This window comes from Nansenia antarctica, assembly GCF_963989245.1.
Source record: "Nansenia antarctica genome assembly, chromosome: 1".
NCBI lineage: Eukaryota > Metazoa > Chordata > Actinopteri > Argentiniformes > Microstomatidae > Nansenia > Nansenia antarctica.
Genome location: NC_137674.1, coordinates 106890469 through 106910930, shown reverse-complemented (window position 1 = coordinate 106910930; position 20462 = coordinate 106890469). Strand labels below are relative to the sequence as shown.

The window sequence follows — 20462 nt, the reverse complement described above, 5'->3', positions numbered from 1 at the left end:
ACTACAACTTTACCCCAAAGTAAGATGAATTAATGAATGAATGAATGAATGAATGAATGAATGAATGAATGAATGGTCTTTATTGTCATTAATATAGTACAGGTACCATACAACGAAATTTGGGAGGGGGGGCTCCCCTGGTCCTAGGAAAAAAATACTAAAAACAAGAAGGGAAAAAGAGCTGGTTTACATAAATAAAGGCTATGTACACTATCCACTATACTATACTATACAAATAAAACACTGTGCTGTACTCTATGCTATGCTATACATATCCTAACTTTTCCTATCTCTGAACCTTATGTACCCGAGGGTTGTCATATTGGAACATTACTAGGCTCATTCTTACTCCACTCTACATCCTCCTCACCCTTTCCATCACATCATCCCACTCAGATACAAATGTTAAGTGTTTAACCAGAATACTGTCAAAAGTAGTGTTTTCGAAAAGGTAGAAGGAAGCAAAAGGCACTGTAGTGCATTTCTCTTTTTTGACCAGAAGGCGGCGCCCATGTTCTGTATAAACAAGCCAGGTGGCTATTTTGAACCATGCCTCATGCATTTGGTGGGCAGTGCCAATGAACCATAGAATAGTCTCAGTGTGAGAATCAAATGTGACAATCTGATCATTTTACAACCTACAAAGAAAACACTATCTTGCCCATAGCTACACCATCACTAATAATAGTCAATAGATAATCACATCACTCCATCTATTAAGTAAAAGACAAAAAAAGTATAATTTCAAAACAGATTTCAATGTTCTGTTGTTCAGCAGATTAATAACTGAATGTGTGTATAATCCAAATTGGACTCATTTAGTAAACATCAAACATCTTATTTTTAGGAATATTCAATCATAAATTGCTCAAAACACTGTATAAGAGGGTCAGTTAAACATGATATTATATACAGTCTTTCAGAGGGAGCTGTGGAGGGAAGATACCAGGATGAAAAACAGGTCATGAAAAACCGTTCATGATTCAAATTCTGACTTTCGGGATTTGACGTGTTGATTTATCACATTACATTGAAGTACAGTTGAAGTACAGTTAAACAACTGCTCAACTAGTCAGCTTGGTCTCCCAACACCCAGCAGTGAGTATTACAAGCTTTAGCCTATGTCATTGATGACAAGTGTATGTACAAGTGTGTCTTAAAATGTGAACCACACGATACGCTCTGAACCATTTCCTGATCCTCTGGATTTCATTAGAAGAGAAAACCAACCAAGGAGTTCTGGGAAATAACCTTAAATTCAAGTTTGGCACTTCGACAGCCAACATCCTGTTCACAGAAAGATCCAACGATGGTCGTCTCTGTATTTTTCCCACCAACCAAAATCTCCATGCCAACAATAGCATTCTATTTATATTATTCAATTTAAGAGTGATGGGTAATTCATTAATGGATTCAGTCTCTTTGTCTGTCCACAGTGGGGAGAGGAAAGGGAAGAAATGGAAAGGAAGGTGAAACATATTCGTGATAAAGAGACACTTACCACACAAAAGTAAGAGCTGTTCAATACTGAGATAATCAACCAAAAAGCTAAGGTAATGGAAAATTGAATGGGAAGTGCTGCATATTAAATAGCAGAAAAAAACTGTACTTGTGCAACATAAAAGTGGAAATGTTCCCATGGTAACTGTTTCTGTTCATCTAAATGAGGAAAAAACTCTCGTCTATACAATCCCCCGAGTTACTTACCCAGACACACATAAAGAACACTCCAACACTTATTAAGGTTAAAAAAAGAAAGAAAGAAAGAAAGAAAGAAAGAAAGAAAGAAAGAAAGAAAGAAAGAAAAGAAAAAAAGATTCCTCATTACCATCTCATTACCATTGAAGTTGATAATAAACTACTTTATTGGGAAAATGACTGCCGGATTGGTGCGCTAATGAGGAATTTGTTTATGTGACACATTTTTATTGTTTTACCATATTTTATTGGAGATTCACATACCACATACCACAATTTAGTATTAGTATGAACATGCTTCCTCCACATTTTTTATCTTCAACACCCCAATCCCACCCTAAAACTAAAATAAACCCACAAACAACTTTTTTTTTGATTTCCTCTTGCATTTACAAGACTTACTAGTCTAATGCAAATGCATAAGGAAATCTACCACAAATTATTTTGAATGAGCTGGACTCAACCAAGCCAACCCAGTTGGCCTAGCTCTGTTGTTCTAAGCACTTGCACAGTTCTCTTGAATCCTCCACACAGTGTTTAGTTTGGCAGTTCTCCAGCTACGGGACATTGGGTCAGAGTGTAAGTAAGCCCTGGTGTCTTTGCACACATCCATTTCTAATTAAAAACCATAAGTAAACCTCCCCCACTCACAGAAGATGAAAATAGCACTGCTCTTTACAACGTATGACTCAATCTCACTCAACATTGTCTGAAACAGTCATATAAGTATTTTTGGGATTAAATCTATTGTTATGCTTTGGACAAAATATTTAAAATTTGTATCGAGATGGTCCTCCTAGAGATGAATGGTTAGAGCTGTTTTACAGTATCCTAATTTCCCTAAATTGTTTTTTCCCCAGGGGCTAAAGTCCCACGGTATTCTGAGGTCATCAACAAATACAGTTGCTGTTTGAGAGCAAAGAACACAATGTACAGTGCACATTTATGCTTAAGTAAGCAGCGAGATTTGCCAAGTATTCAAACCATCGCTACAACTATCCACTTTAACCATGGCAGACACATGATAAGGCCAAGTATCCATTCAAAGGGTCAAGCTGGCACTTCCGTTAAGGCTCACTTCCACCAAAGATAGCCCTTAGATCAACCCATCTGCATTAGACAACGGCACGCAGGCACAACTTGTCTACATTATACATACTCTTGTAGCACCTCACGCTCAGCCTTTTGTATCTTGGACAAGTCCTTATTCAGAGATGCAAACCCTCACCCCCTTCATTGATTGTAATGCAGCAGGTCAGCCAGCTCTGGGGAGGCCTGAGGGACCTGGGAAACACAGACAGGGAGAGTAACTGCCCAGGTCATTTGGAAAGATAAACACTTCACCTCACATTGAAAATGTCTGGCAGACATAGATTCTTAAGTCTTTAGCTTTTAGCTTAGTGTAAAACCAACCTGAATTACTTTAAGAATGAAAAAACTGGTGAACTTATTGTGAACTTACGAACTTAAGAAGTTCCCCATGTTACCTGCCCTGCAGAGGCGAAACAAAATCGATTTATTTATCAAGCCACCGGTGCAATTCTCACAAAGCACATTCCAGCTTTGAAAAGCATGTTGTAACCATATGGTAACACAGTTGGAAACTACCTAGTACTAAATGGCATATGCTAGAGTGGTGCTTGAGTGAGTGAATCTTTAAAAAAAACTGCTTTATCCAGCACTTTTCTAAGTAAGTACCTGTTTAATACCGGTCTGTAAACGAAAGCGTTAATGAACCTAATACATAGTAAAACAAGAGTTGTTGGCAACGCAGATATGTTTCTCAGATAATCATTGTGTCTCAGTCCTCCAAACAAAAAGAGACCCTGCTTAGCTAACATCTGCTGAACCAGGGGGTCTGGCTCCATAAATATAGTATTATGGCTGCCGTAGCAATCAAACAAACCGCTCCGAGCCGGGACAGCATCTGGAGTCTGTCTCTTCAAAAAAACAAAAAACTTGTCCCCCCTGTGCTCCGCTGACCAGGAAATACCAACGACTCTGGACGATTAAAAATGACAAGACCCAGCACAATTCAGCGGACTGAAAGATGTTCACCCTCGCTGAGGAACATCCTTTAGTCTTACATAAGTTTTGTTCACGACAAGGTCAGAGGTCATTAGAAGTCCAGAGCAAGGAGGCTCTAACTCAAGGGCCTCACAGGAAAGCTCTGCTGAAAAGCATTTGACAAATTGTTATCCCCCATTAGTTTCCTGAGATGTTTTGGCAAAAAAAATAAAACTCACAAGTTGTCAAGTTCATTCCCCTTACCACTAAGTCATGGGGCAGTGAAGCAAGAGCCCAGCTCATGTGCCTCGACGTTGTACTCTACTCTCTGAGATTTCTTGAGCATGCTCCGAATTACATGTTCACCCAGACAAAGCACACAGTGTCTTAATTACTGTGTCTTACTGTGTAGTAGACATTCCCCCAACTCCTGTTCTTCTAGACACAAACAATTACTGGTGATGAGTGGCACAAAAGCAATATTACCATGGAGAATAATTCTGCACTATTATTAGATTTTTAACCACAGTACATGCAATATATACAGCAATGTATTCAAATGAGCACCGGTAAGTGGTTCATTGGAGGACAAATGACAATTTATTAGAGACTAGCAGAGACTAGCCTCTCTGGAAGAGCTGTACAACACACGCTGCCTCAGGAAGGCCTCCAAGATCTCCAGAGACCCATCCCACCCTGGGAACGAACACTTTGTTCGGCTGCCCTCGGGCAGGCGGTTCAGGACCATGTCCGCAAGGACAAATAGACTGAAGCTCAGCTTCTACCCTAGGGCTATTCAGGCCCTGAACACAGCAAAGACCTAGGTTCTAGGCCCTGGACAATCTAGACAATTTGATGGCAGCTACTAGATTGTAATCAAGTGCAATACTGAAATACAACTGTGAACATTTCAAACCTGCAAACTGCGACACTTTAAATGAATGTGCAATAATACTATGTGCAATATGACAACCCTCGTGTACATAAGGTTCAGAGATAGGAAACGTTAGGATATTTATAGCATAGCATAGAGTACAGCACAGTGTTTTATTTGTATAGTATAGTAGTATAGTATAGTGGATAGTGTATATAGCCTTTATTTATGTAAACCAGCTCTTTTCCCTTCTTGTTTTTAGTATTTTTCTCACCAGGGGAGCCCCATCTCCTAAATTTCGTTGTATGGTACCTGTATTGTATTAATGACCATAAAGACCATTCATTCATTCATTCATTCATTCATTCATTTACTAGCTAATATATAGAGCAATGCCTGAGTATTATTTTTGTCGACATGTGTAGGTCTACAGGTAAAACATATTCAGTATCATCACTGTATTTGTATTGAAGTGTTCAGTTTAATTCATTAATTTGTTGTGTTGTGTTTTGATTACATAATCTGAGTAATACTGATTGCAACGGTCTGTCAATCTGTCAAGAGATATTTTTTCAGTCGTTTGAATGACTGGCATTAAACAGCACGGTTTAACAAATGGTTTCTGTCTCTTGTTTATTGTGCTTTTCCATTTCCCTTTCTCCTGCGTTAACTATGGGGAACATGGGTGGTTTGTGTCCACAGCCAATTAAAATACAGACAATGTGACACAAACTTTTTTTTTTTTAAGAGTCTTTCTACTCCGTCAACACAACAGACCGTAGGTAGGAGGATTGCAGAGAAGAGCATTGCTGCTTCTACAACAGGGAAGGGAATTTAATTCCTAACCTATTCCATCCGAGAATTGCGCATGGGGTTGCAGCTCATCTCACACCTAACATTGTGGCCAGGTCTCTCTCTAAATTTGGCAACACAAAAAATAGCAGTGACCTGGAGAAACCTTTATCCCCTGGCTTACCACAACCACACTGTTCCATTTACACCTCCACTGCTCTCTCTCTCACATCTTTGTCCTATGGGTATTAAAAACCCCAACACCCTTCTTCCCGAGTCTCGAGCCAGGCATCAGGACTGTTTCCATGACAACTGCCCATTATAGAAGGAAGGAAAAAGAATCAATAGACAATGAGCTGAACTAAGAGCAGAGAACATGATACAGGCTTGTTAAACTAAGCGCCTTTTGACTAATTTGACTAATATTATTCACAATTGAAGAATGAAGACTATCCATGTTGCTCAATTATGCTTTTGTTGCAGGACATTTATTTAACGGTCATCATAATGAAAGTAGAAAAAGAAGCTACAGAAGACACTTTGTGGGCTTGCAAAGTCTTATTTTGGTTGTCGGAAAAGTTTAAAGATGGTTGGATAGATAAATAGATGGATAGATAGACACACAGACAGACAGACAGACAGACAGACAGATAGATAGATAGAAAGGTTAGCCTACTCTAAGCCCACTTATAATTATGAACAAGAACAATAGCAATAGCAATAATAAGTGTTATTAATAATAAATATGACAAATAACAATAGTTGGACTTGCTGAAGCAAGCCAACTAATAAGTATGACAAATAACAACAGTTGAACTTGCAAGCCTACCAATAAACTTTAAAGAGAGGACATGCCCTTCTTCTGTGGACTCTAATGATGTTGAAACCCAACCATCCAACCAGTGTGACTCATCCTCCACTATGATCTGTACCCGTTACCACCTTCTTAAGCCTCTTTTGACGATGTATTTATGGTTTGATTCTCTGTTGTATAGAGAATATTAGAGTACTGTAGCTTACCCTGTTAAAATATGTTTTGCTGAAAGGTGTGGTCTATACTATACTACACGTGTTGGTTCAGACACACCAATTTTCAAATATCACTCTTTCCTCAGAGTCAGAAAGCCCAATGAAAACATAATAATGGTCTGTTGCTAACTTGAATGTGTATCTTCTATTGGCCCACCCCATCCCCTCTCTATCCAAATTTTGATTTGTGTGATTTGATTTCAATGAACTCCATGAGAGAACTGGAAAGGTTTCCCAGAAGAACAGAAACTGAAAGTGAAAGTAGACTTGTTGTCTCCTGTTGATGCTTGTCTCATGTGGAAACCCCCAGTGATTGTTCGAAACTTCCACTTACATAAAATAATTATAGAGAACTTTCCCTGACTTTCCACAATGCAACGGGGAGAACCCAAGCTCTGATGCCCTTATTAACCACTTCTAGTTTTGTAAATAAATATTTATTTATGAGAAACATCTCTTCAATCTGCAATTCGCACACATGGGAAAACAAACAAAACATATCACAACATACAATAGAGAAATCAAGCAATCATAAAACAAAAACTTGTATAAAGACAAAACAGAAAATAAACAGTAAACACGTACCAAACTGACTCCCCTTCCCCCACAGGTAAGTAAATAGTACAGGATAAAAGTACCCCACACTGATATATCACATTCTTTTATCATATACTGTAAACAACTTTAATGAATGTAGACTATTTTTAGAGCTGTAGTTTGGCTATATATTACCAGTGTGTAACAGCCTAAACGACAGTATGAAGAAAATATATCTTGTCTTGTTTGCATACTGTATTACAGCACCACAAAACAGATTCTATTCCTTGTGAAACCACTCTGTCGCATATGACACACAGCAATATAGACATAGCAATGTTCACTGATCAAAATGCAACATTGTATTAGCTTGTTACATGGAGTTATACATCTTTATCACTGCTAGTGACAAACTGTGTGATTAGTTTTTACAAAAGTAACATATTTCATTGTCGTGACACAAACAGCAATGGTTTTAAAAACAGCTGCCAAGAAATGCTAAACAGAAGAAATGATACAGTGTCTATGTACACACACCCACACATTCACACATTCTCTGTACAAACATACAACCTCAAACATACTTTATGTGCATCTCTATTCCTTTTAAGAGTCCAGACAGCTCAGGTGTCAGTCCCTTGTGGATTCTATGTGTCAATTTGCAGTTGGAATTAGGACCAAATAGTACAAACACAATGGTTAAAACAAACATGATTACTAGTTACGGGTAAACACACGCTCTCTAAGAGCGCATTAAAACAGACACATGATAAACGCATCCGTCTATCCGTTTAGAGATTACGGTTTTAAGATCTTACACACAGGCAACGCACTCACACACACACACATACACAACACACACACGCACGCACGCACGCACGCACGCACACACACACACACACACACACACACACACACACATACACAACACACACACGCACACACGCACACGCACAACACACACTCACACAACGCACACACACACACACACACACACGCACAACACACGCACACACACACACACACACACACCAGTGCTAGTCTCCCCTTGCTCTGCTCCCTGGACAGAAACCGACCCCCCGTAATAAAGTCTTTTGGAGTATAAACCATTGGTCTGTGTATACCAGGGCCGTCTAAGCCATTGTGTATATACAGTAGATGTTCATGAGCAGGTCAGCCCCCCTGCGTTGGCTGCCTTGGCCACAGGTTCGACTCTACGCAGTGCTAGGCACACACTTAGCCAGGTCATAGAAGCCCTTCCTCCTGGCTCTCCTCAGATAGTCTAACACCAGGGCCGCGGTGGTCGCCATGACGCCCAGGCAGACAGCAGGAATGACAAAGTCGGTTAAGCTGGGCGGAGGGCTGGAGCGCTTCTCTGGAGGTGAGAGGAAAGAACAAAGTGAGGAGTGTGGACAGAGTGTGGATTCTTTAAAGAAAAGAAGAAAAAAAAAAGAACACTTTTCGTTGAGTTTCCTGTTTTTACAGCTTGAGAGACCGTCTTAAATGACTCTATTGTTTATTTTCTGTGGACAGCAAACCATTTTTACAAGCTTTGCTCTTTTCAAATTCCACAGTTTGTTTGTTTTGAGGGAATGGAGAATACATTATATCAGTTCTTTCTGCGCCTCGATTTTGAAATAGAGTCGGAGGATTCAATTGTTTCTTCAGCCCGGTTGTAATGTGAATTATGTACTTTCACACTACGGTTAAATAAATCCCTCTCTTCCTGTCTAAAAACGAAATAACAAGTTTCCCAACACAAGAAGAAAGGCTGCATCTCAAATGGGACTCTAGATACTACTACGTATCTATAGAGCATTACTTTTGGCCACGGGAACTACAGTATATAGGGGGAATAGGCCATCATTGCCCTAAAACATTAGATTAGGTTCAACTTTGTTTTCATTGCACAGAGTACAAAGAGTACAAAAACGTTTGTGCACTAGGCACAGGGTCAGCCATAGTCGGCACGCCTGGAGCAGTTCGGGATTAAGTGCCTTGCTCAAGGGCACAACGGCAGATAGATATGATGCCAGCAACCCTCCAGTCACCAGCTCAAATCCAGCTCCCTCCCTGAGGCGGTTGGGGGATCGAACCGACAGCAGTAGCCCAACCTCTCTCTCACTCAACCTCACTCAACCTCACTCACCCACGACGTTGATGGTGAAGATCTCTGTCTCGTAACCCAGGTCGTTGGTGACGTTCACCTGGTACAGGCCCGTATCGTCGGGCGTGAGGTTGACCAGGAGGAAGGTGCCGTCCAAGGAGTAGTGCTCCATGCCGTTGCCCATCTTCCTCAAGACCACAGCGGGTGGGGGGTAACTGACGGAGCTGCAGCATACAGTGACGTTCTGACCCTCCTGTACCTCAGAGGAGGGGTACACGGACACGGTGGTGTTTCTTGGTGGTGCTGAAGTACACAACAAGGAAACAGGACATTTTATTTGTTATTATTATTTAACACACTTGAATAACCGTGGGTAAAAGCTTGAGACTGAGCACTTATAACCAGTACTCAAGTTGTAAAAGATAAAATCAGGGGGGATGGTGGATTTTATCATATGGGGACAATTTTAGCATCCCCACAGCGTCAGTGACTTCAGTGTCAGTGACTTGGTAAAAATGTCATTGCATGTGTGCGTGCCCCCTCCCTCGCCCACAGTATTTTACTCAATATGCGCGAAACTAAATGTTGAAATAGCAGTAATACCACGTTCATTGATAAAATAACATAAGGGATGGAAAGGGGGGATGGCAGTTTTAGAAGGGGGATGAATTTGACTGTTTTTATTTCAGGGGGGATGCCTTCCCCCTTCATCCCCCCTCAACTTGAGTGCTGCTTATAACGCAATTACAGTAGTACACAGTAAAGTTATTTTACAGGACACTATTTTACAGGACATTACTACGGTAATACGGTAATATTAAAGTCCAAAAGATAGTATAACAAAAATGTAGTTCAACATTTCTGTTGATGAGAATATCGGGGGATAAGGTCAGCAATGCGTCTTACGATGATGCTACAGTACTTGTTCTTAAAATTCCTCTGCAGTGTAGAACAATGGTGTCGTGTATTCTATTTTGGTACGACGTGACAGCGACAGCAAATGAAATAACTCAGAGGTCATGTCTTTAGATACTGGCAGCTGTCACATGACAATATAAAGGCCACACTATCTCATGACAGCAACTCAAGACTGAAAAGCAGAAGTAAAAAAAAACTAGACGGGGGCGGAGGAACAGTGATTCAACTGAGAAGCCAACTTGAGTTTACGGGGAATTTGACTGTTGTCGTCACTACACAAAGGTGGAAGAAGAAGCTTCCTACCGCTGTCAGGATTACAGAGTCACTACCTATCTTCTGCCGCAGACTGAAGACCTCTCATCTCTTCAGGCCACATCTTGACTGTCCCACCTAAACATCTCTTCATCCCCACTACCCCCCATGTACTGTTTCTCTACTGTAAATTAAAAAATAAAGTAATTCTTCCTTCTTCTATGGCACTAGCATAGATTTGTCTTTCTTATGATGACTGATGGATAGATGATTCACTTACTTAAGCAAAGTGTATTTGTTGTAAGTCGCTTTGGATAAAGGCGAGTGCTAAATGTAAAAAAAACAAAGAGAACACTGTGCTTGCTTGAAGCGGGGGCGGCATAAATGCATTTCGTTGTACTGTGCAATGACAAACCTTTCCTTTCCCCCTTGTAGCATGGACCTCAACGTTGTGCTTGCTTGTAGCATGGACCTCACCTCTGACCCTAACCTTTGTGCTTGGTTGTAGCATGGACCTGACCTTTGACCCTAACCTTTGTGCTTGCTTGTAGCATGGACCTCACCTTGCACCCTAACCTTTGTGCTTGCTTGTAGCATGGACCTCACCTTGGACCCTAACCTTTGTGCTTGCTCGCTCAGTGCCGTACTGGTTGGAGGCCCGGCACTGGTAGACGCCGGAGTCTGCCAGCGTGGCGGAGGAGATGGTGAAGGAGGCAGAGGAGCCGTCGCTGGCCTGCAGCTCCGTCTCCTCCCTCTCCTCAGAGACCCTCCATAGCACCGTCCGTCCCGCCGGGACGCCGTCCGAGACGCAGGTGACCGTCACCCGCTCCCCTTCCTTCATCTCGCCGGCTGGGCTCACCGAGATGGAGGTATTCCGTGGGGCATCTGAGTGGCAAACACAGGTCATAGGTCACTTCATAGGGCTCATTTGAGAAAAGGTCAATACGCCTTATACTTATTAAGTCTTCATAACCGTCACTATGCACTTTCATAAGTTTGGAATAAACTCCCTACCACCCACCATCTCTATTCACACCCAAAGGACAGACATTATGCATCTGTATAATATTTAATATATATAAATATAAATTATCAGAGTAGGAAGCACCAAGGCCTGGGGGGTGTACAGCTCACTTGAGTATTTTTATGACTTGAGTATTTATTGGGTTTCAGCATCGACAGAACAGCATATCTACATCTTAACGAGGCACAAACACTTCTGACTAACATGATAATATGATCACTACCAGCTGAGACGTTGGCAGCGAACATAATGATTTGTGTTCGGCCGTTAGTGGTCTGTTGTTCTCACGCCTCCTATAGGGGTCTGGAGAATTTTAGATTTGCCGATCTGGCTTGGATTAAACTTAGACGGGGCGATGGGAGAATGATTTCGCAATTTCCCAAACTCTCCCACACACGTCCGTAGATGACTGCTTGTTGTTGTGTACATCATCTTGACTCTTTTCCAACTGGGTAGGACTAATTCGCTGAGAGTTTAAGCTAAATGCTATTATATATTATATATATTATATATTTATATATATATAATGCCTGTGTGGTGTTATTTTTAAAATGTTGAAATGTTTTAGTTAGTAATTCATAAAATACAAAGGTTCCATCTCACAAAACATAATGGAATGTAAAAACTTTGACGCTCAATATCTCGGAACTACCCTTAGATAGAACTACCCTTAGAGATAGAACCTTATCATTCCATCGATTTCTAACTATTTTTCTGCAAAGGATTTCACCAGGCTTTCCAAACTAGGGAAATCTCGGTCTCAACAAGGTTACAGGTGATCTCAGGTAAATACAACACACTCACAGTGAAGGTCGAGGACAGTCTCCGTCTCCCTGTGTCTCTGGACTCCGTCCATCTCCAGACTGACTCGACAGGTGACGCGCTTGCCCTGGTCCTCTGAATCCACCAAGACAGAAAATGTTGAGGACATATTCTGCAGGTCGCTGGAGTAATTTCCCACTTCTGAGAGGAGCTCCGTGTCCCCGTCCAGCCACAGAATCCTCACGTGGTTGGCAGGAAAGACGTTGTCTACGGAACAGCGCAAGATCCACTGTGCAAACGCCTCCTCGGCCTCCAATACGGGTCTATGGTTCGTGATGATAGGGTCAGAGGGGAAAGCTGGATGAGGAGAGAGACATGGAGAAAACAGGGTGTCAGTCCAGGTACATTAGAGGGCAGATATCTGATGTTTCACAGTCACAACCATAACAGTGTGTTTCGTATTTTAATGTGCGTTGACACCTAGGTCTAAACAATGTCACACATGTTTCTAATAACATTTGAAAAACAAGTTGAAATACTCTTGTTCCCAAGAGAATCGTGAATGTGAGACTTATGGTATGGTAGGTATAAGGTTCACAGCTTGCGAAATTGCTCTCTGGATTGACTTACGGGTGCGTTTGTGGGTCAAAGACCCAGAGGGCTTTGAGGTTTGACCTGTTTCAGCAGAATGACAATGCATTTGCCAATCTCTGACTTTCACATGAAATGTGTTCCCTACGTGAAATGTTTTCATTGACCCCAGAGCTGCTTTTATCTGTCTTCCCTTGCTCGTCTCTCCAACAGAGAACCACCAGACCGCGGCGGACCGCTAACTGGACCTCTGCCCATGTTGTGGAGGAGAGCAGTGTACTGTTTTATTATGAGTGATCAAGAATTTTGTTTAATTCCGGCCCATGCCCTGCTGACATGTCCTCTCTCCCTTCTTCTCCTATTTTCCTGTCTGTCTCCACTGAATCTGTCCAATAAAATGAAAAATATGAGTGGGACTGCCCCACTCAGAAAAATAACTTTAAAAAAAGAAAGAATTTTGTTTAATAACCGGAGGAGGATTATCTAGCCTCCTCCAAAGGGTCACTGAGTCATTCCAAAGTCTTTTTGGAATTGAGCAAGGACATTCCCTATGACCAAAACCAAAACTGAGGGGGAAATGGTATCGCATCCAAAACCTTCGAATTTTGTTATGTACCTAGCTCTGACCAACTCAACAAGACTTAGTATAAACAGACAACTAACCCTGACTCTGGATGTCCTTCAGGTATTACCAAATGTGCTGGAACTATCACTATGCACTTTGCACTATCAATCTATCATTGGATTTCTGCACGATGTGTATGAAACTGTTAAAACTGTGTGGGTGTGTGTGTGTGTGTGTGTGTGTGTGTGTGTGTGCGTGTGTGTGCGTGTGTGCGTGTGCGTGTGTGTGTTTGTGTGTGTGTGTGTGTGTGTGTGTGTGTGTGTGTGTGTGTGCGTGCGTGCGTGCGTGTGTGTGTGTGTGTGTGCGTGCGTGCGTGCATGCGTGCGTGCGTGTAAACCAAGTACGAGTATACTCACAGAACACCCTCACTTCTGTCTGCTTTGTCTTAACAACAGAGCCGCACCTGGCCTCGCAGGTGTAGGCCCGCTCGTCCGGGAGGCCCAGGGGCCCCAGGTGGAGCTGCGTGAGGGGGCCCTGGGTGTGGATGTGGCTGTGGGCCGGCATGTCCAACGGGCTCCTCCAGAAGACGGTGGGCTGAGGACAACCAGAGGCTCTGCAGGAGAGCAGCAGGCTGGAGCCTCTCTCGGCCGTGGTGACCCCGGGCTCCAGGTCCACTTGTAGGGGATACGCTAGGAGGACCAAAAAAGGAGAGATGAGTTGGATGTAATAAAAAGCTATTCTGATCTGATCTGAGTTCAGTTCAGTTCAGTTGAGTACGAGTATGGGTCAATTCGATTCTTAAAGTCCGTTTCTGGATGGTTGACTTGATTCCGTTCCCCCTCAGTTCAATTCAGTTCAATTCAGTTGAAGAATTAGTTCAGTTCAGTTCTGTTGTAGGTTATTCCCTCAATGCAGTTCAACTAAATGATGATACATACATACACATCCCTGCAACACAGTACATTTCAATAAAAATGGAAAGATATACAGCACAGACAGACTCGTGACAGAGTCAACATTGGCAGTTCCCTCCAGATTCTGAGTATTATTCCAAGTATTATTCTCATCTTCCTGATCTTAGTGATGGTTATAGTCATTGGCGCCTGCAGTGTTCCATTCCTTTTATCTTGGAACACACCTGGAAGACATGTGAAGCACAAGCATACGGTAGAAATAACAGCGATCCACATCTAACAGCCTTTGAAATACCCGTGCACAGATCATTTCGGATGTGGCACTATCTCCTCTGCCAGTGTTCTGTCAGGGCTCTGTTTCCTAAAGAAGGGAAGCTAATAGTAATGTGGATTTGTGAGCCTTGAAATGTTGAAAGGTGTATGAATTATAAGGTTTGTTGCAGATCAAGGTGAGGTAGACACTTACAGCCAATTGTCTTAGACCAATATATGTAAATTAGCCAGGTGGGAAGTTACTTGTTACTTGTGGATATAAGGAAGGTTTTGAAACAAGAGGGGAGATGCTTTTGCAAACGGATCTCGACTGTATACTATTGTGCTTTACAATAAATGCAGTCTAACTTGGACAATCAACAGCTCTGATTTCTGTAATAATTTACTAGTCAGTAATTGAGTAAAAATAAATAAGGTATTGAAAGAATTGCCCACGACAACAGCGTCACAACTCAGCTCTCTGAATCTGATCCCCAGAGATGTGCAGTTTTCGCTCTATCACTCAAACAAATTCCCCTTTTTGAACATGCCCCGCACCTGCCTCACGCCTAATGTGAGTGCCCTCATCTAAGACAGGTGAAACAACCGTGGCCTGGGGGGGAACAGTGGTCTAGCACCACGGTCTACACTGCACACATATGCCCATGTCGGCATGGTTTTGAATGCGGCCCCATGCCCTGCTGACATGTACCTCTTCTCCTTACTTTCCTGTCTATCTTCACTGACTCTATCCAATAAAATGAAAAATATGAGTGGGACTGCTTCACTCAGAAAATAAATACTTAGAAAGAGAAATTGTGAAACAACCAGCAGTTCAGCAGGAGGGGGACCAGCACTACCACCACCACAGCAACGGACGTGAAAAACACAATTTTCTTTTACTGTGCGTCATGACGACGTCAAACTGCTGTCATAAACATGACAACAGATATCATAAGATGTCAGGGCATCTTAGGTCCCTGAATGTCAAGTGTCAAGCCTATGTCATTTTGCGTGCATCAAAACAGTTATGACATGGGTGACAGTAACTTACTATGACAACAGTATGTGTCAGTTGGCCACTTAAATAGCTATCGGTGGCTAGTGTGTTGACATCTGTTATGACTCATATGATCATAGACTCATAGAAGCATGACCAGATGTATGACCAGAATAGAGTGTTCTATATTGGTAACTAAATGTAAAAAAAAACATTTGTCCAGTTTCTTGGGGTTACAACACATTCTGTGCTTCATAGATCTCCAGGGACCCACATTCTGTGCACCAAGATCTCCAGGGACCCATCCCACCCTGGGAACGAACACTTTGTTAGGCTGCGCTCAGGCAGGCGGTTCAGGACCATGTCCGCACGGACAAATAGACTGAAGCTCAGCTTCTACCCTAGGGCCATTCAGGCCCTGAACACAGCAAAGACCTAGGTTCTAGGCCCTGGACAATCTAGACAACTTGATGGCAGCTACTAGATTGTAAACATAAGTGCAATATTGAAATACAACTGTGAACATTTCAAACCTGCTAACTGCGACACTTTAAATGAATGTGCAACAATACTATGTGCAATATGACAACCCTTGTGTACATAAGGTTCAGATATAGGAAAAGTTAGGATATTTATAGCATAGCATAGAGTACAGCACAGTGTTTTATTGTATAGTATAGTAGATAGTGTACATAGCCTTTATTTATGTAAACCAGCTCTTTTCCCTTTTTTATTTTACCCTTGGCCCTCTTGTTTTTAGTCTTTTTCCAAGCACCAGGGGAGCCCCCCCTACTAAATGTCGTTGTATGGTACCTGTACTGTATTAATGACAATAAAGACCATTAATTCATTCATGTACCTTATCTGCTTTTTCCACATACTGTACAGCCGTGTCAGTAAACCTATTCTGGTTACCAAAGTTAGCACCATTAATGCCGGTTATTATTATAAAGTGTTAATGTAAACTGAATGTAAACCAGTGCTCTCACCTTCCACAGTGACCAGGGTGCTGACTTTCTGGCTGCCATGCTCGTTGGAGGCCTCACACTCGTAGACGCCAGAGTCTGCTGGCAGAGCGGAGGAGAGGGTGAAGGAGATGGAGGAGCCGTCGACGGACTGAAGCTCCGTCTTCTGGTCCTCAGAGACTCTCCACAGCACCGTCCGTCCCAGCGAGACACTGTCCGAGAGGCAGGAAACGGTCAGCGGCTCGCCGTCTTTTATCTCAGCGGCCGGGCTGACCGATATGGAGACGTTTGGTGGGGGAGCTGGCAAGGGAGAACATTTACAAACATAAATAAATGACTACAGCTCATACAACTCACAGCATATAGATTCATAGCGGTCTTGCTCATAATGTCTGTAGAAATAGACAATAGAAAGGCCCAAACAAAGGACATTATGCTTGTGTCAATAGGTAGAAATACATGTATGGTCCATTTGTATGGTTTGAAATCATGTATGCATATTGTGGGCAGTATTATGGGCACCTTTGTTATACTGTATATACACCGTTGTTACTGTTATGTAACGTGTCGTAGATCTATCTAAATATAGAATTCAAAAAAGGCAGCCTGCTTCGTTTCAAATTGCATAGGAAAAGGTATTTAATTTACTTTTGCAAAAGGAGGAAAGTTTACAGCATATCATATCAAGCGAGCCTGACAGTCAAAGGTTCCTCTAGAAAGTCGAGATACAGGGGATTTTATACACTCAGGTACACTCAGGTAACAAGCCCGCCCTCGGGTGAGGTATAGGCCAACATTAGCAAGGGGTGTGAATTTGTATATGGAGGAAGATGATGGGGGATGAATGTTAAGGGGCAATCGACCCCCACTTTCTAGACACAAAGGTGGAAAAGGGACACAAAGGCCACAAACTGGTTTAGTCTGGTCCTAGAGTACTGGGCCTGGGGAAACACAAAAGTCCAGAACTGCTCTAGATGGCTTAGTCCATCTAGGTGCAGGTCAGGAGAAAAGAGAGCAATCAGGTCTTTGTAATAATTTAAATGTATCTGTTGTCTAGCCAATGTCAAGCTTCAAGTAGAGAAACTGGTTTCATTGTCTACTAGGCTGAGGTCGTCAATGTGTTGGTTCTGGCCAGACAATCTGACTATTGACTTGTAAATAAAATGTCTTAGTAGGCAATATTATTCCATCACAAACGCTGAGTGGGAACACTGGGAAGATTCAACCTATAAACCAAGGTGATTACCAAGGGTAATTACCACGGGTAATCCAAAGGTTTCTTGCTCACCTAAAACCACGACGTCCACTGTCGCTGTTTGGTTTCCGACGGAGTTGCTTGCCACACACTCATATTCACCAGCATCAAATAGTGTCACGTCTTTGACCACAAGCTTCTCGCTTTCCCCTACTATAAAAGACTGTCCGTGTGGCTTAATGGACCTCCATTGTATCACTGGTCTGGGGTTCCCATCAGCAAGGCATAACAAAGTGAGATTTGAGCCAACTTTTAGAATAGCCAGCTCTGATGTCATGGTAATTTGTGGTGCATCTGCAGAAAAAAAGGAAATTATTTGTAAAAAAAAAAAGATTAGATTAGATTAGATTAGATTAGATTCAACTTCATTGTCATTGCAGAGTACAAGTACTAGACAACGAAATGCAGTTTAGCATCTAACCAGAAGTGCAAATAGTGACATAAAACATGACATAAAGCATGACAGTGATAGTGATATGTACAGTGTGGCAGAGTACGGTAGTTATAGATACAGTTATGAGCTATGTACAGTATGGTATGTAGGCCTACAGATATATAAATAGAGGCTATATCAAAAAGAGGTATGTGCAATGTGCAAAAATAATGTATGTGTATTTTGTAAACAGCAGTAGTGCAAAGGGTAATTGAGTGTTCACATTGACCAGGGGGGGGATGTGCAACCAGCACCAGTGCAAAGGCTCAATTAGTCAAATGTATTTGTTGCTAAGTCGCTTTGGATAAAGGCGTCTGCTAAATGCCAAAAATGTCAAATGTACAAAAGTACAGCAACGGCTCATGACTTACAGAGCACTGAGAGAGAGACGGTGGTTTCCCTCATCTTCTCATCAGGAGGAACGCCTCTCAGACCATGCTCTGCTCTGCAGGTGATGCTCTTCCCTGTGTCCTCCAGGGTGGGAGTGAACGTGTAGGTACTCAGAACAGAGTCAGAGTCTCCATCCCCATCGTGTGTTTCCAGGACGCTCTCTCCTCGCAGCCAGTCGATGTGCAGTTGTTCTGCTGGGTAGATGGCCGACACCTCACATGTCAGCGTGCTTCTCTGACCCAACAGAAGTCGGTCCTGCCCTGACACAATGGGGTCCTTTGGAAAAGCTGAAACATGAAATAAATAAAGCTTTGATGATGGAAGCTACTTGTAGGAAGTCAAAAGACTGTAGTTGAAGTAATGTTGTCATGATTCCAATAGATAACACTGCAATACTTTGTCTGAGGTCTAATTTGCTAGCTCTGCCAAATCTTGATTGCAACGGTAATGGAATTAGATGGAACAATCCATTTCATCTTTAGTTTGTTTCGGAAATGTTCTGTTTTTAAAGTCTATAAAGTAAATTAAGTGAGCTATTAAGCAAAGGCATTCCATTCCATGACATGTTCACATGCAAATAGCTGTCGCTTTCTTGATTTATCTATAATATACTGTATGCATCTGTAGTCTTAACACACCATGACAGCAGCCTTACTTTTTCTAATCATTTGGAGCTGAGCATAATTTGGTTATAAGATTTAATATGACATAACATACACATCCTGCCCATGACATTTATTTTCATATGCAGGAAGTCCTCATTGTTCTTGTTATGACAGACAGCTGTACTAATCTCATTATGGAATCTAGAAAGTTATTACATTCACCTCAGGGTGTAGAGTTCATTCCTTGAAATGATTAGATTGGAAAATATACAAAGATAACGTTCTCACCATAGACTTTAACAACTGCACGCAATTGTTTATTCTTTTGTCCGCAGCTGGCTTTGCAGAGAAATGTGCCCTCATGGTCTGGTATTACTGGATCAAAGAGAGCCACCGATTCTGACCTGGTGGTCTGGATCTTCGCATACATGGGCTTATCTTCCAACAGACCCCAAGAGATGGAAACCCTTTCAGGGCAATCCTTTACACTGCATCGCAACTCCTGCCTGTCCCCAACTCTGAATAAAGTCTTCCTTGGCTTCAGATGTATATCAAATGCAAATCCTTTCCAATGGAAAATGAGAATGAATTAGAATATTGAATTAGAATATTACATTACATTATCAGAAAAGCACTTAACTAATTGAAAAATCATATTCAGTCAGGGAGGATGAGATCAGTATAATATGTTTAACTTTTCAAATCAAATCCATCACAATAATTTAATGTAAGTAAGCTTATCATGTTCAAATTTAGTACATCATATCCTCATTTATCATATATATCATCTTAACAGATTTTTTTTCTGAAAACCTGAACAGAAAGCATGTCACATTGTGAAGAGTTCTTCTATCAGTTTCCATAATGGAGATATGGCTTACCTGTTACTGGTAGTATCAATATCCATATTAGAGACAGAGCCATTCTGTTGAGTAACATTCTTGTGTTGGATAAGCTACAAAGGACAGGTACAACAACTTGAGTTCTCTAACTTTTCTTGGTCAAGCCTCACAGTGAATGATGTGTCTGGTCTGACTGAGGGTTGAAACTTGGAATAGGGGGAGACCATCCAGTACGCGTGTGTGTGTGTGTGTGTGTGTGTGTGTGTGTGTGTGTGTGTGTGTGTGTGTGTGTGTGTGTGTGTGTGTGTGTGTGTGTGTGTGTGTGTGTGTGTAAGGGAGGAGGATACATTTAACACACACCCCCTTGAAATACCAAGGGGGTCAGTCACGGATGGATTTCCCCCGTTACTCCGGGCTCAACTGCTTTTTCCCATTGCCTGGCCTCACTTTCTCTCTCCTTCTCCTTTCTCTTTCTCTCTCTCTCTCTCTCTCTCTCTCTCTCTCTCTCTCTCTCTCTCTCTCTCTCTCTCTCTCTCTCGCTCTCTCTCTCTCTCATGCCCCCTGCTGGTCTAAAAAAATGGTTTCCATTATCCACAAGCTTGTCTGCAGCAAGGAATGATTATTAAGATGATAGATACTGTACATCAATT

At 42.0% G+C, this 20462-nt stretch overlaps 1 protein-coding gene across 1 annotated transcript; it reads right to left on the bottom strand.

The window, feature by feature from the left end:
• Positions 1-6830: 6830 nt before the first annotated feature.
• Positions 6831-19969, bottom strand: vcam1b (vascular cell adhesion molecule 1b). The gene is made up of 10 exons (XM_080550361.1): positions 19852-19969; positions 19259-19534; positions 18347-18652; positions 17576-17836; positions 16312-16587; positions 13573-13845; positions 12043-12357; positions 10821-11099; positions 9087-9347; positions 6831-8312 (listed from the first exon to the last, which is right to left on the bottom strand). The coding sequence occupies exons 1-10, from the start codon at positions 19907-19909 to the stop codon at positions 8152-8154; spliced, it is 2466 nt and encodes an 821-aa protein (XP_080406487.1). The 5' UTR covers positions 19910-19969; the 3' UTR covers positions 6831-8151.
• Between the last annotated feature and the right edge of the window lie 493 nt (positions 19970-20462).